The following is a 14,768-nucleotide window of genomic DNA, read 5'->3' as shown; positions in this document are numbered from 1 at the left end:
TATCAAATCATGTTCCGCCCCAGCGCTAGGCGGCTTGCAGCTGCCGCGGCCAAAGCTGCGGCAGCTCCCAGCTCTCATACCCTCGGTGTGTCTCGAGCTCAAGGTGTCTCCAGAGGTTTGACAGGAGGTGCGCCTATCATCAATGTAATCCCGGTCCTCGAAAGGGAATCTGACCTACAATAGCTATTGGAAATACCCCTCTCATCCGTCTGAATCACCTCTCCGAGGAGACTGGCTGTGAGATCCTCGGCAAGGCAGAGTTCATGAACCCTGGTGGTTCCGTCAAGGACCGCGCAGCGCTGTACGTTGTTAAGGACGCCGAGGAGCGCGGTCTTCTCAAACCTGGAGGCACTGTCGTCGAAGGGACCGCAGGAAACACCGGTATCGGTCTCGCCCATGTGTGTCGTTCGCGTGGCTATAAGCTCGTTATATACATGCCAAACACCCAGTCTCAGGGCAAGATCGATCTTTTACGGCTCCTTGGCGCTGAGGTCTACCCTGTCCCTGCTGTCGCGTTCGATAATCCCGAGAACTACAACCACCAGGCCCGTCGACACGCTGAGCGACTCGACAACGCTGTTTGGACGAACCAATTCGACAACACAGCCAATCGCCGTGCGCATATAGAGACGACGGGCCCTGAGATCTGGGCGCAGACAGGTGGTAAGATTGACGCTTTCACATGCGCCACTGGCACTGCTGGTACCCTAGCTGGTATTACGAGGTATCTGAAGGACGTCTCTGATGGCCGAGTCAAGAGCTTCCTTGCAGACCCTCCTGGCAGTGTGCTTCATTCTTATGTGTCCTCCGGCGGCAAGCTTACCGAGCGCACGGGTTCCAGCATCACCGAGGGTATTGGACAAGGCCGCATTACCGACAATCTCCAGCCTGATATTGGCTTGGTGGACGGTTCGCTGCACATCTCAGACGAGAAGAGCATCGAAATGGTCTACCGATGCTTGGATGAGGAGGGGTTGTACCTCGGTGCAAGCTCATCTCTCAACGTTGTAGCTGCCAAGGAGGTCGCTGAGAAGCTGGGCAAAGGTCATACTGTGGTCACTGTCCTCTGCGACGGTGCTTACAGATACGCTGATCGACTGTTCTCGCGAAAGTGGTTGACAGACAAGAAGCTTCTGGGCGCTATTCCCAGCCACCTAGAGAAGTACATCGTTTTGCCTTAGGAAGAGGCATCCCATATAGAAAGAATCTCGTTGTTACATATATAGTACATGATAATCCCCCCGCTATCTGTGACAGATTGTCCTCATAAAGACTCCGGGTCTTCTCAGAGTGCATGAACATTTGTGCTTAATTATCCTCTATATCGTTCCTAGCGCGGGGCGCAGCAGGCAAATGTTGTTTCCAGCTGGGCTGTCGGCCTGTGGCTCTCTCATACGCCATGTCCCAGCCAAAAGAGTTATTATCGGGACTCATCATAACAAAATCTTCGATGTGTTTTTCCATTAGATCGTGGACAGGCTGCAGGTCTTTGGCATCTTCACCGGTGATCTCCTGTGCTAGTTCTATCGCCCTTATGTTTTGGGCAAGAGTCCAAATGTAGTTGAAGGGAGAAAGGTGTTGCCTCTCGCGTACGTAGTTGTCGCTGTTGGGCTTGACTCGGCTGTTGATAGAATTCAGGTAGGGTGAGCTTGTCAAGTCATCGGATTCTCGTTCAGCCCATGCGCTGGTGATAAACTCAACATTGTCTCGAAGCTCTCGGATCAAATCATCGACGGGAGTTCCGGCTGCCTGCTGCTCCTTGACTGCAGATGCTTGGGAGAAGAGAATCATACCCCGGATGACGGGGTTCATATGAGGCTGACGGCGAGGGGGTGTGTTCTTAGCAAGGTGTTCAGGGCGCTGAATGATATCCCAGACCATTTTGTTCCACTTCAGAGCCTGTTGCGTCTCGCTCTCCTCTCCTTTCGGGGAAATGATCTTACGGTTAATAGATCCCAACAGCAGGATGACAGTGCTGTCCCGCTGTAGACTTAGTCCGGTCTTTTCAACTTGCTGGGCGCATTCAATGACCACATACGGCTGCCTATTATGGCCTGCACGTCGAGTCACGGCGTCGGCATGCCAGCGTTTGAGTTTAATTCCAGCTTTCTTATAGCCAGCGAGCAGGGTGCTTATGTTATCCCATTCCTCCTTGGTTTTCATGAGCTTTGTTGCCTCTGCAAAAGCCTTCATCGAGTTTGGGATACCGTTGAATCGATCAATGGTCTTGAAAGTGTGCTCGAGCCCATCGACTTCGATCGTGACGGGATTTCGCTGGATGTAGTCGCTCTTCTTGGGGTCGAAAACGAGCTTCCTCGCTTTCTCTGGTAGATGGGCAGGGAGAATGATCTTTTCTTGAATTTCGGTGAGAATTTCGTTTAACTGAGGATTTTTAGTCTCGGCGAACACAGCACTGAAACCTTGTCGATTGTCAGCTTCCTATATTATAAATGTTGCACTTTTTTTTTTTTTTTTTTTTTTTCACTTACTGCGTGCAGAAGATATACTGGAGCGTCTGTACTGGATAGCAGGCAGTGCAAGTGACGTCCGCGGGCCAGCCACAGGCCTCAAGCCCAAAATCAAGGATCTGTTCAGCATTGTGCTGACTGTCCCACAGAGCTGTGATGACTTTTGAGGTTTCAAAGCTTGGGCAATTCCTACTAGATCGGAAGGTACTAGGTAGGTAGGTTCATAGGAAGGTACTACTCTGCGTCCCATGGATGGGAAAAGACACCGGATGAACTGTCAGCCGAGCCAATCAGCAGGGAGAATTGAAAGCATCGGGAGCAAGGTAGCTCCAGAAATTCTAGCGCCTGTCTCAACCTCAACTACTTGTATAACTCACAATAAGTCAATTTACGATGAACCTCGCCATCGTGGGACGGCCAGTTGGCTGTCTCAAATCTGCTCTTCGACGGACAAGACTCCTGAGGACTTTCGAAAGGAGGGTTTCCTCAGCAGCCGTTGAGCCTGCGCCCAAGCCGATACCGAACGCCTTCAGCGCTGAACAACGTATGTATCTTTACGATCTGCAATATTGCGAAAACGATGTCGCTGACATTAACACTAGGGGCGGACCTCACGAAGGTTAGCAAATTTCATATCTACCCTCGAGTCCCGAGTATCCGTACCACCCACCCCGATCCCATGCCCGCACTTCTGCAAAAGCAACTCGCGAAACTCGATCCGACTGGCGCACGCACACGATTGTTCTCAAGAGAGCACGCCGACAGCGCTAAGGTTGGCGACGTTCTGATGGTGACGACGAAAGGTGGGGAGCCCTTTGCCGGCGCTTTTCTACAAATCCGACGCCGAGGCCAGGATACAGCGATCCAACTGCGTGGACAGATGATGAAGGTTGGTGTGGAGATGTGGTTCAAGATCTACAGCCCGACTGTGACGGGTATCGATATCATCTGGCGACGGCCCAAGAGGGCACGACGAGCACGCCTCACGTACATGCGGAAGCCCAAACATGACATGGGTAGTGTGGATCAAATGGTGTTTGCATGGAAGAAGGAGAGATATACCCTACGGTCACGAGCAACTCAGTCTGGAAAACCCTCTGGAAGACAGCATGCCAAGATTCTTGGACAGAAGAAGAAGTAGACGAAAAGATGCACGGAATGTGGTTGTATGATATATTGTGTATAAGACCTTATTGAGACATGTAAAAATCGTTTGCTCAAATCTATTCCTATCATGCCAGTAAGCTAAAGGATGAAATGATGGTCTTCACTGATTGTATGATAGCATGAGAACCTGTAACTACGACTCTAGCGTTAGATCATTTGATTAAACTGTTTTACATACTGCCAGGTCGCCAAACACATAGCTCATTGTACGGATTCCCAGCCATTACTAATCACATACTCAATGCTGTCCATATTATCGATCGTTAAAGGTAGCCTGTTGTTGACGATCTGTCTGTTGTACAGGGTCAGGGTATATATTTCATAGTAAACAAAAGCGCGGCCAATCCTCAAGAAGCTGGGGTTCTTCGTTCGATGCAATGTCGTACTTCTCGATATCGTACTGTATTTATTCGAGTGTCGCGGTATATGTTCATGCAAGCTTGTTTGAGTGTGGAAGATCGAAACAGGTCTCGTCTGATGTTGATTATATCTGTGAAAACCATGTCATACTGATCATTTGTTTGAATCCCTACAGGTGCTAGAGGGCGTTCGAACACGACGAGTCTCGCAGAAGACGCAGAATGGCACCGTCGACATAGCACGAGAATATTCAAAACTGCCTCTAGTCAATCAATTCATGTAAAGCGCTCGATATTGTTGCCAATTCCTGGTTCAAATTCGGTAGAAGCTACCTTTCAACTTCTCAACTAAGCCCGTTGCATAATACTAGGGCTTCACAGATGGTTCTACAAGACCGTAAGACGTTAATTAATAAACGTTTAACCTAGCCGCTTACTCTGTATACACATTGAAGTTTATTAGCTTGACCTACCCCTAATGATAGGCAGTTGAGACAGCCCAGCGCCATGCATCGGGATTTACAGCCGGTTGATCGACCCCAGCGTTTCGTTCCTCGCGCAGGGTCCATCCACCCTGGTCAAAATGAACCGTCTAAATTCAACGGCTTACAGTATGTATCTCCCTCGAAGGAATGCTAGTTGTTTCAAACGAACCAACAAACAAAAAGGAGAAGACAAAAGAGACGTATCAAATTAGTCCCAAGTCTATTTATATCACACTGTGCATTGTCTCGAGGATGTATCCAGGGGAAATCCACGGTACGTTCTCATGCGAAGAGGTGTACGGAGTAGGATGATTGGGATCAACTGATAGAACCCAACGCCCAGGTATAGACCTGACGACCGCCTCACCATTTGGATGTGTAACTTATTTATGGCCAATTGCCTACCTATCTTTTTAGTTACCGTGTGCGGCGATACAAAATTTCAGGTCGAAATTTCTTGCAGGGAACGGATATTCAACATCAATTCAAATCGACAAAACCCCGGTCTATCAACAGTTAGGCCCATTAACTAACGTTAGCCACTCCTAGCAAGCGCTGAAAGACAGCTAAAAATGGACGTTGCGAAGGATTCCGCTCAGGGGATGCTTCCACTGCAACCCGGCAACGTGGTGGGCAACGAGAAGTTCCCCAATTTTTGTTTACACGCGGACGCCCAATCCAGCGACGACTGCGACTGCAACCAGCAGCAGCGCTATCAAGGGAACAAAGAAGACTACCACGCCTACCACGCAGATCTCAGCATCAACAACAACAGCAATTGTAATCAGCATCATCAACATTTCCACAATTCTCCATCTGCTTCAATATCGGCATCATCTCGCTTATCGTACATCTCCACTGTCTCGGCCTCGGCTTCATCTTCATCCTCAAGGATATCTTCCGCTTCATTCGAGTCACTTCCTATTACTCCAATTTCCGTATTCGAGGCCTCCCCACACTCTCCTCGCTGTTTGTCTAACAGGCTCTCCTCGCCCGTAACTGGATTTATCGCCCGTCATCGAACATTCACACAGGATTCTTGTTCGCTCTCAAACTCTCCACCATCTTCACCGACCCCACGCACAAGGCGGGACAAGTTACAGCTGCATGCGACTCGAGTGCAGCGGTCAGGCAGCAAATCTACAAATACAACATTTATTCTAGGTCTTCAGAAAAGGAAACTGTCAACAAATTCGCGAAGGTTCCCGCCCAGCGCATCTAATCCTGTAGACGCTCTTGCTGCTGTTGAGCCTCCGCATGACCAGAGGTTGACGAGAATGGCTTTTGCAGAGCAGCAAAGATGGGTCACGGTCCAACAAAAGACCTTCACAAAATGGTATTTATGTTTTGAAATTTTGGCCTGCAGTATGCTCACGTCCTTTCCCCAGGCTCAACACGAAGATCGAGGCTCGAAACCTTGAGGTTAAAGACCTCGTGAAAGATCTTAGCGATGGTGTAAGTTTACTTTCTGTATGATTTCCCCTGACTGTTACTGACATCTATGCATAGGTCATGTTGATTCATCTCCTCGAATGTCTTTCACACGAATCGCTCGGCCGTTATGCCTCAAAACCCAAGCTTCGAGTACAAAAATTTGAGAATGCGAACCTGGCACTTGACTTCGTCAAGTCCAGAGGTATTCAAATGACCAACATCGGTGCTGAGGATGTGGTTGATGGCAACCAAAAGATTGTTCTTGGTCTCATCTGGACCTTGATTCTTCGATTTACCATCAGTGACATTAATGAGGAGGGCATGTCAGCAAAGGAGGGCCTCCTGCTGTGGTGTCAACGGAAGACGGCGTGTTACGACGAGGTCGAGGTGCGAGACTTTAGCGCCAGCTGGAACGATGGTTTGGCGTTCTGTGCTCTATTGGATATCCACCGACCCGACCTCATTGACTATGACGCCCTGGACAAGAAGGATCATCGAGGCAACATGCAACTAGCATTCGATATTGCACATAAGGAGATTGGTATCCCTAAGCTGCTTGATGTGGAAGATGTGTGCGATGTGGCCAAGCCCGATGAACGATCTCTGATGACTTATATTGCGTATTGGTTTCATGCATTCTCGCAAATGGAAAAGGTCGAGAACGCTGGACGTCGCGTCGAGAAGTTTGTCAACAACATGCAAGGGGCTTGGGAGATGCAAAGTGCCTACGAAAGACGGATGCGGGCGCTCCTGCAAACCATTCAAGAGCAGATCGAGGTGTGGAAGCAGGCTACCTTCGAAGGAACATACGCCGATGCCAAAGCTCAATCAAACCAGTTCTTTGAGTACAAAAAAGGTAAAAAAAGACAATGGGTCGCCGAGAAGAGTGACCTGGCAACGTTGCTCGGAAACATCAAGACCAAATTGGGGACTTATCGCCTACGGCCATACGATCCACCTGCGGAGTTGAGCCTGGATGCTCTCGAGAGGAAGTGGGCAGAGTTAGCATCAAATGAGATGACACGTGCCCAGCTAATAAACGAGACGATCCGAGAGTAAGTCGACTTTCCTCAATAGATGACCTCTCCTCCCTTTCTTCGATTAACATTGTTGTAGCATCAAAAACGCCCTCCGCAAATCCTTTGCTGACAAGGCAAATGACTTCGCAATGGCTCTCAATACCATGCAGTTGGCCCTCTCTGGCCTTGATGGTGACGTGGAAGACCAATTGCACCATGTAAGGAAGCTGAGTGAGAGCCTTTCTCCCTTAGACCAATACTTGGACAAAATTTCAGAGCTGGACCAGAAGTGCCAAGAGGCCAATATTGAGGAGAACGACTTTACCACCTACACATACGACGAGCTTTCATACGAGCTTGGCCTTGTTAAAACTTCGGTGCAGAAGAAGCTTGCGTTTCTGGAGAACCAGATGGTAGCACGGAGCATGACAAACCTGACCCCTATCCAGCTGGAAGAGTTTGAGAGTGTTTTCCGTCACTTCGATCGTGACGATACAAACTCTTTGCAGGAACTTGAATTCAGCGCGGCACTTGCGTCACTGGGACTTGTGTTCTCAGAGGATGAAATGCACGACTATTTTCTCGAAACATCTGGTGGGCGCGACTATGTAACGTTTGAACAGTTTATCCGGTTCATGGTGGATGTGACAGAAGACCAGAACACAGCAGAACAAGTCTACCAGTCGTTCCGCGAGGTGGCTGACGGCAAGCCATACGTGACAGAGATGGATTTACGACACAGCTTGGTGCCCGACGAAGTGATTGACCAGCTTATCGAGATCATGCCACCTCACAGTGGGCCAGACATGTCGGAGGATAGAGGAATGCCACAGTACGACTACATCTCCTTCATGGAGAAGCTGATCAACGATCAAAATAGCCAGCAAGAGAACTCAGAAGCTACACAACGGAATAGGAGCGACGCTGAGCCACAAAGTCCTCACACAAACGGGGTCTAGGAGAAACAGGGTGAAGACCCATGGCTAGAGATGCACGCATCAGTTCAAATGGAACTGAGTATGAAACTTGGCATCACGAGTCCAAAAGGGAGGGAGGGATAAAATATGGAGAGAAACCCTGGCGAGATACAGTATACTTACATGTCCCTTCTCGACGATGCATCGCCTAGTGGCGTTTTAACTTGTGCTCGTGAAGACGGAGGGTGCATTTCACTTACGAACAAATATCCCATAAACTTATACCAGAGAGAGTATGACTATTTGGAGGGAGCGAATGGACTGCCGACCAGGATAACTACACATTAGGCGTCCATCCCAGCTTTCCTGGGAGCATCGCCGTATGAATGTGTCCCTTTTTAATTTCTCCTTTTTAGTTAATACCATCAAGAATTAAATACCTGACAGGCCGAAGTTTCTGTTTATTTGTTCCATCTACCATATACTCACGTCAAGTTGAAGACCCAACAGTACCTTGGAGACGTTTGGGGGGCGGGGGGCAATGATTTGAGGCCGGGACTTTGTTATCGTGCCATGGATGTCATATCATGTGCGTGGACTTTACAAACTAGGTACCTCTAGGTGTCTATCTCTATAGGTATTCAAAGTTTGAGAGATGCAAGAAGGTTGACTCTCTTCATCTAAAGAAAGAGCCGGATCATGCTACGAGGCCAAATTTATCGCAGGATCCTCAACTTCCTTTCTTCGAAGATTGCGTTAAATCCTCACAACATATTCATTGTTAATTTCGAGTGTACCTATCTGCTCAGACGACAGGCAACTGCTCCTTCAGGTAGCTATATTCGATGCTTTTGAGCGACAGGCTGCCCCCCGCGATCATAGAATATGAGATAACAGTTGGGAAACTCCGGCGAAGGATCAGCATTTAGAAATTTCACCAAGCTCGCGGCCCGTTCGCCTCGGCTGGGGTTAACCAGAGATTTCAGCCTGGCCGTGAGGAAGACAGAATGATTATGTGTTTGGCGTGTCATGCAACTGCAGACCTTATGCGGAAGCACATCGACGTAAGTGCAACATTTGCCTTCTCTTATTTGCTTTTTAATCATCTAAATTGCCTTCTCCTCCATTAGAGCACAGGCCCGTAGTAGGTCCGTATTACTTGGACAGTGACTCAACTCGACATTCGATGCTTGAGTTACATTCTCAAGACTGAGGGCGCCGAAGATGTGTTGATTCCTGAATGGAAATTTAGCGACCAGCCGCTCGGATAGTATCACACTATCCGCCGTCAAATTAATTTCGAGGCAAGAGTGCTGTTCTTGCAACTCTCGAAGCTCTACAGAGCCTTGTTCCCTGAGGATCGGAGGTCTACGTTTGATGGAGTTCAGTGTAAGTTCGTAGTATTGTGGACAGAGCAACAGTGCTGACTAACCAGGCCAGGGTGTCGACGTTCTGGGTTGTGGTATTTAGACAGTACATACCTAAGTACTAAGGTGCCTAAGAATAACAGGTACGGTCAACTTGTCTACCTACATAGTATGAAGTGCCAACTTTTTGGACTTGTCCATCGAGGATGGTGGAGAGGACTTCTTTTGAACGGAAGATTATGTCTTTCTGAAGAGTGGGAGAAATACGGCAAAAGTGGGGGTTCACCGACGTCGAGCAAGGGATTTTGATTCGGCATAAAGTCAATTTCGCCGAATTACATTGACCGAGCGGAACAAGTACCTTACATTTGAATATACAAACTTCTGGACCATTGAGAAAGCAATGTGTTAGGCATCCAATAGGGCGATGCCGGACGGTGGCGGCAACTGTATCAGCGTCTTCTAGACGGGTGAAGAGGTTGTCAGACTTTGTTCAGTTAGATAGGTGCCTTAGGTAGTAGGTACAGGCATGTATAGCTGGTCGGATCGCGTGAGAGGGATGAAAGGTGGGCTCCGCAGTTTCTTAGCCTTGCGCAATAGATAAAATGTTACTGGGGCGATATGGACTACGGCTTCAGATTCTCTTCCTCTCTTATAACTCTACCTCTAGATAGACAATTGGGATACTGGAATCAAGATCTGCACGGTCCATTCGATCCAGAGTCTATTTTCCCAGCATGTCGTGTCGTCCACAGCTCCTCCGTGCCTTGAGAGGATCCAGCTCCGGTGGCCGGAGGACTGTTTCTCTAAGGACCAACATCCTCGGGAGAAGCCTTGCTCTCTCAAAAACGCCCGCTCGATGCATCGCGACTACTACCCCGAGGCTCATCTCCCAGACTCGGGTACAGCAAAGCAAGCTGACATCTGAGACGTACCCGCAACTCGAGCGTGACGCCCGGTTCGCCCAGGTGACCCCCGAGCACGTTGCGAGGTTTCGTGAGATCTTGGGTAACAACCCCTCGGCCATTATTGACGGAATCACGGGCGGCGGAGCGGGCGTCGATGCGGCCGACTTTGAAACGTATAATGAGGACTGGATGCACAAGTACAAGGGCCAGTCGAAGTTGGTGCTGCGTCCAGGCACCACTGACGAAGTTAGCGGCATCCTCAGGTACTGCAATGAACAGCATTTGGCCGTGGTACCCCAGGGAGGAAACACAGGCCTTGTGGGAGGCTCCATTCCCGTTTTCGACGAGATCGTCATTAGCATGGCTCGCATGAACGAGATTCGTTCATTCGACGAAGTCAGTGGCTCACTTGTCATTGACGCCGGCTGTGTGCTCGAGACTGTCGACTCATACCTTGCCCAAAAGGGTTATATTTTTCCTCTCGACCTCGGCGCCAAGGGCTCGTGCCACGTCGGTGGAAATGTTGCCACAAATGCTGGCGGTCTGCGATTGCTCCGTTATGGGAGCTTACATGGCACCGTCCTCGGTGTTGAGGCTGTTCTGCCAAATGGTACCGTCATCAATGACCTGTGTACCCTGCGAAAGAACAACACCGGCTACGATGTGAAGCAGCTCTTCATTGGTGCAGAGGGAACTTTGGGGATCATCACAAAGATCGCTATTCAATGTCCCCAGCGATCTCCCGCTGTTAATGTCGCTGTGTTCGGCATAGAGTCGTATGATAAAGCTCAGCTTGCCTTCCGTGAGGCCAAGAAGCAGCTATCAGAAATTCTATCTGCATTTGAGCTAATGGACGGCCGCAGCCAGAGAATTGTTTCAGAGGTTAAGGGTCAGGAGCATCCCCTCGAAGGAGAATACCCTTTCTACTGCCTCATTGAGACGAGTGGCTCCAACGGCGAGCATGACTACGCAAAACTAGAGACTTTCCTTGAGGATGTTATGACCCGGGAAGTTATTGCTGACGGTGTCGTCGCCCAGGACGAGACGCAGCTTCGCAACCTGTGGGGCTGGCGTGAGGGCATCACCGAGTGCCTTGGTCATTGGGGTGGCACCTACAAGTACGATATCTCTATTCCCCTCGACGAGATGTATACCATTGTTGAAGATACCAAGGCTCGTCTGGTCGATCTGGGTCTTCTGGGTGACACGTCTGACCACCCGGTTGTTGACGTACTTGGCTATGGCCATATGGGCGATTCCAATCTGCACCTCAACATTCCGGTGCGTCGTTACGATCCCGCAGTCGAGAAGGCCCTGGAGCCTTGGGTGTACGAATGGATTCAGAAGCGTAGTGGTAGTATCAGTGCTGAGCATGGGTTGGGTATTGCGAAAAAGAAGTTTATCGGTTACAGCCGAGATGACACAACGATTGGTCTGATGAAGGAGATCAAGAATCTCTTTGATCCCGTGAGTTTGCTCCCCTTGCCCCATCCATCGAGCGCTGCGTCGTGGAACTCTATTTTCACCTCAACTCTCTGTTACAATTCCCTGGCATTAGGGCTGACACCTGACCCAGAATGGCATCATGAACCCCTACAAGTATATTTGATACCCCGGTCTCTTGGGCTCGTACCCGAGTGACAGCATATGTGACCCCCCCCTTTCCCTTCATTGAGGTATGCTGCAGCGTCATTCGTACTGCTCAGTAATTCCAGCTGTGGCTGGCCAAACGACCTCGATAGCCCCGCTGACCTAAGCGAGCGCGAGTGAGCCAAAAAAAAAAAAAAAAACTGGAATAAGGAGGCCTAAAGCGTTGTAAACCTAAGCAAAAGTACTGTGCATATTGCGGTTATGGCTGTTTTGTGTACAGCCATTAAAAAAACAGCCATGACCCTCAAACACCCAAGTACGTCTGCATACATGCACAGACATGCTTGGATAGAAGAGTCGTTAGCCGATTTAAATAGCGTTGGTGGTAGTCAATCAATCTACAGGGCGGAACCATCTCCGTCACCTTGCGAAACGTGCAGGTCACTGCTTATCTTCAGCCAACAACACATTATCAGGTAAATTAATGCCTAAGTATTCGCAAGGCGCAAGTCAATACGACTTGAGGTCAGAAACATGACTCGACCGGTTAATGTTGACACTTCGTAATGAGTTGGTTGTGTCTCATTGCATGTCAAAGGCCCCCTGCCTGTGCCTGTGCCCATGCTCCAGCCCATGCCCACGTCCTCGTCATTTGGGATCTGTCAAACAGGAGTAACGGAGCTACCCTCCACTCCGTGTTGTTTGTCAAATAGCCAGCTTCAGCTCTTAAACTTGATAGCCAACGAGGAGCCAATGCCGCCCTTCCTCACACACCTCCCTGTCAGCCTTATGGGGCGGACGCTACAGCTTCTCCACAGGGAGCCGATGCGCTAGGCCAAAAGTTCCCTGTAAGTCAAGACTTGCTCGTTCGCATATTCCTATCTCAGTCCAAAGTCCCCGTCGTGGGTCCCTGACCGTTGACGTCGTCGGCCCCAATCGACTCCAATTGGATTGTTTCGTCATACCTAGCATGTGCCGAGCCATGGCCCTTGAGAGCTTTACACCCGGTGGATGTTGTGTTGTGAGCGGCCGTCGCCAACTAGGTCAGGTCGAACCAGAGCCCTTCACACTCCTTATTCGTCGTACATGGCGGCCCTCATTACCGCGATGAAACTTCACCTGGTTATTACCATGAAAGGAGCCATCTTTACATTTCCCCGTCGAGGTGGCTCTAATGACTGTGTGCAAGACCAACTTCCGCAATGTGTGGGGTGATAGACAGTTGACAGGATGCCTCATTGCAACAGAGGCCGAAGACAGTCTAGGTGCAGCATCGCAGACGGGGTAGCCGAAATCCTGTCCATCACATAGTTCCTTCGTTATAATAGAAGCTGCCCCGAACACAACTTGTCAAGATGGCATCCTGCAACTCAACCTCCTCACCAAGATAAATATGGTTGGCGTCCCTGGGAAATACAAAGGCTGCGAAACTTGCCGGCGTAGAAGAGTCAAGGTAGGTCTCCATCATCTCATCGCAACTCTGCTATCCAAGTTTACATTCTCGAACAGTGCAGCAACGAGAGGCCTTACTGCCAGAAATGTATATCGAGTGGAAGGCAATGTGAAGGCTATGAACGAGAACGAGTCTTCATCACCGGGACGCCGCAGAACAAAGGCAGAGTAGCCTCCCATCCGAAGAAAGGCTCATCTTCCAAGAAGGGGAGCTCGCCTCTATACGAGGAACCTCCCAGAACTCTCGGTATCACGCCAGTCCATCCTCTCACCTCAGCCTGGGACGACCACACACTTGTTTCAAACCAAGGAGTGGAGTATTCGGTTCTCGTCTCAGCCTTGCACACTAGGCTTCCATGCACTCTTCCAGATCATTCAGCTGATGACTCCACACCTTTCCGCATCACCTTCCCGCCATATACGCCGACAGACTTTCAGTCATTACTGGGCGAAGGAGAATTTGGTGTAAGAGCACAATGCTTAGCACGCTTACCGAGCGTGTATGAGCAAGATGACTCGGCACAAAGTTACTGCATCTTCTTCTTCGAGGTTTGTGCAATGTCCCTACTGATTCCAAATGACTGCTGACAATTAGCTAGCACGAACCAGCATATGCATTTGGCGAATCAGGGTCTCAACGGATGAGACGAATGGGGCCGGCCTATTTTAGTCTCTTTCCCAATCATCATTTCTTTGTGCGGGTATATCGACCTCTAGCTGTAAGTAGCGTTCAACAATCCATGTTATTTCGTTCTGCTGAGTGCAAGATAGACCGGCTTCGCTCTCCTGAGGCGACAAGATACGTTCGTATCATCCCCAGATTGGAAGACTGTTCCTTGGCAGAGACATCCGAAGTCTCTCCTCGACCATCTCCTGGACCTTGTTCTTCTGCTGCCAGCCATCCTTTCTCAAGTTGATCAGATTGCTCCGGCAGAGCCAACCCTCCATCGACGGCACAGCGCCCAGCAGCTTCTCCGGGATTGCCTTTCCCTCGAGAGACATCTTGATGCTTGGTTTCAGATGGCTAACCGTCCCAGTTTTGAACAGCCCGTGGCCTATTGGACTGAGGAGCTTATCAGCCCCGGAGGCCTTATTCCTTTCACAAATTCGTACGCTTTCAGGGACGCAAACACCGGACTTGCCTTCCTATATTACTGGATGACACAAATCCTCTTTCACCAATGCATTGAAAGCTTGCACCGAGCCATCTACCAGCCAGTCATCGACGCTTACCCAAATATGTGGCCTGACTTGCCATTCGACTTGCAGATCGACCTCAATCGATATCAGCATGGGCGCATGTTTGCGGCAGATATCTGCCGTGGACTCGATTCAGTCTTGCATGACACTGTTCAACCTGACATGCTGATTATGCCGATGACCGTGGCGATGGATTTGTACAGAGATATCAATTCAGTTTCGCAGGATGGACTCATGGAGATCATGTGGATCGACAACTTTCGATCGCGGCTTATTGAGAAAGGCCAACATGTTGCCTGTGTTTTGCAGAGTCAAACATGGTCCGAAGTGGCGACTTTCTAACCTCGGGGATAATTGACATGGTTTTTATTCAGAAACATTAGGCTTACCTAGTACCCTTCT

The 14,768-nt window shown here is 49.5% G+C and overlaps 6 protein-coding genes across 6 annotated transcripts; 5 read left to right on the top strand and 1 right to left on the bottom strand.

The window, feature by feature from the left end:
• Positions 1-9: 9 nt before the first annotated feature.
• On the top strand, positions 10-1,181 carry FMAN_04726 (putative cysteine synthase; the record flags this gene model as incomplete). The annotated part of the gene is made up of 2 exons (XM_041828533.1): positions 10-127; positions 184-1,181. 2 exons carry the CDS (start codon positions 10-12, stop codon positions 1,179-1,181), a joined length of 1,116 nt encoding a protein of 371 aa, XP_041679386.1.
• A 127-nt stretch (positions 1,182-1,308) lies between these two features.
• Positions 1,309-2,598, bottom strand: FMAN_04727 (uncharacterized protein; the record flags this gene model as incomplete). Its single annotated transcript, XM_041828532.1, has 2 exons — positions 1,309-2,420; positions 2,490-2,598. The coding sequence occupies 2 exons, from the start codon at positions 2,596-2,598 to the stop codon at positions 1,309-1,311; spliced, it is 1,221 nt and encodes a 406-aa protein (XP_041679385.1).
• A 263-nt stretch (positions 2,599-2,861) lies between these two features.
• On the top strand, positions 2,862-3,609 carry FMAN_04728 (uncharacterized protein; the record flags this gene model as incomplete). The annotated part of the gene is made up of 2 exons (XM_041828530.1): positions 2,862-3,012; positions 3,071-3,609. The coding sequence occupies 2 exons, from the start codon at positions 2,862-2,864 to the stop codon at positions 3,607-3,609; spliced, it is 690 nt and encodes a 229-aa protein (XP_041679384.1).
• A 1,442-nt stretch (positions 3,610-5,051) lies between these two features.
• FMAN_04729 (uncharacterized protein) lies at positions 5,052-7,891 on the top strand (the record flags this gene model as incomplete). The annotated part of the gene is made up of 4 exons (XM_041828529.1): positions 5,052-5,815; positions 5,868-5,934; positions 5,989-6,968; positions 7,030-7,891. The coding sequence occupies 4 exons, from the start codon at positions 5,052-5,054 to the stop codon at positions 7,889-7,891; spliced, it is 2,673 nt and encodes an 890-aa protein (XP_041679383.1).
• Positions 7,892-9,953: 2,062 nt separating this feature from the next.
• Positions 9,954-11,733, top strand: FMAN_04731 (putative D-lactate dehydrogenase AIP2; the record flags this gene model as incomplete). Its single annotated transcript, XM_041828528.1, has 2 exons — positions 9,954-11,591; positions 11,701-11,733. 2 exons carry the CDS (start codon positions 9,954-9,956, stop codon positions 11,731-11,733), a joined length of 1,671 nt encoding a protein of 556 aa, XP_041679382.1.
• Positions 11,734-13,107: 1,374 nt separating this feature from the next.
• Positions 13,108-14,708, top strand: FMAN_04732 (uncharacterized protein; the record flags this gene model as incomplete). The annotated part of the gene is made up of 4 exons (XM_041828527.1): positions 13,108-13,167; positions 13,224-13,715; positions 13,766-13,885; positions 13,938-14,708. The coding sequence occupies 4 exons, from the start codon at positions 13,108-13,110 to the stop codon at positions 14,706-14,708; spliced, it is 1,443 nt and encodes a 480-aa protein (XP_041679381.1).
• Positions 14,709-14,768: the final 60 nt, after the last annotated feature.

The sequence above is a fragment of the Fusarium mangiferae genome (assembly GCF_900044065.1).
Source record: "Fusarium mangiferae strain MRC7560 genome assembly, contig: FMAN_scaffold003, whole genome shotgun sequence".
NCBI lineage: Eukaryota > Fungi > Ascomycota > Sordariomycetes > Hypocreales > Nectriaceae > Fusarium > Fusarium mangiferae.
Note: the sequence above shows the minus strand (reverse complement) of the source record. Positions and strands in the feature narration are given on the sequence as shown.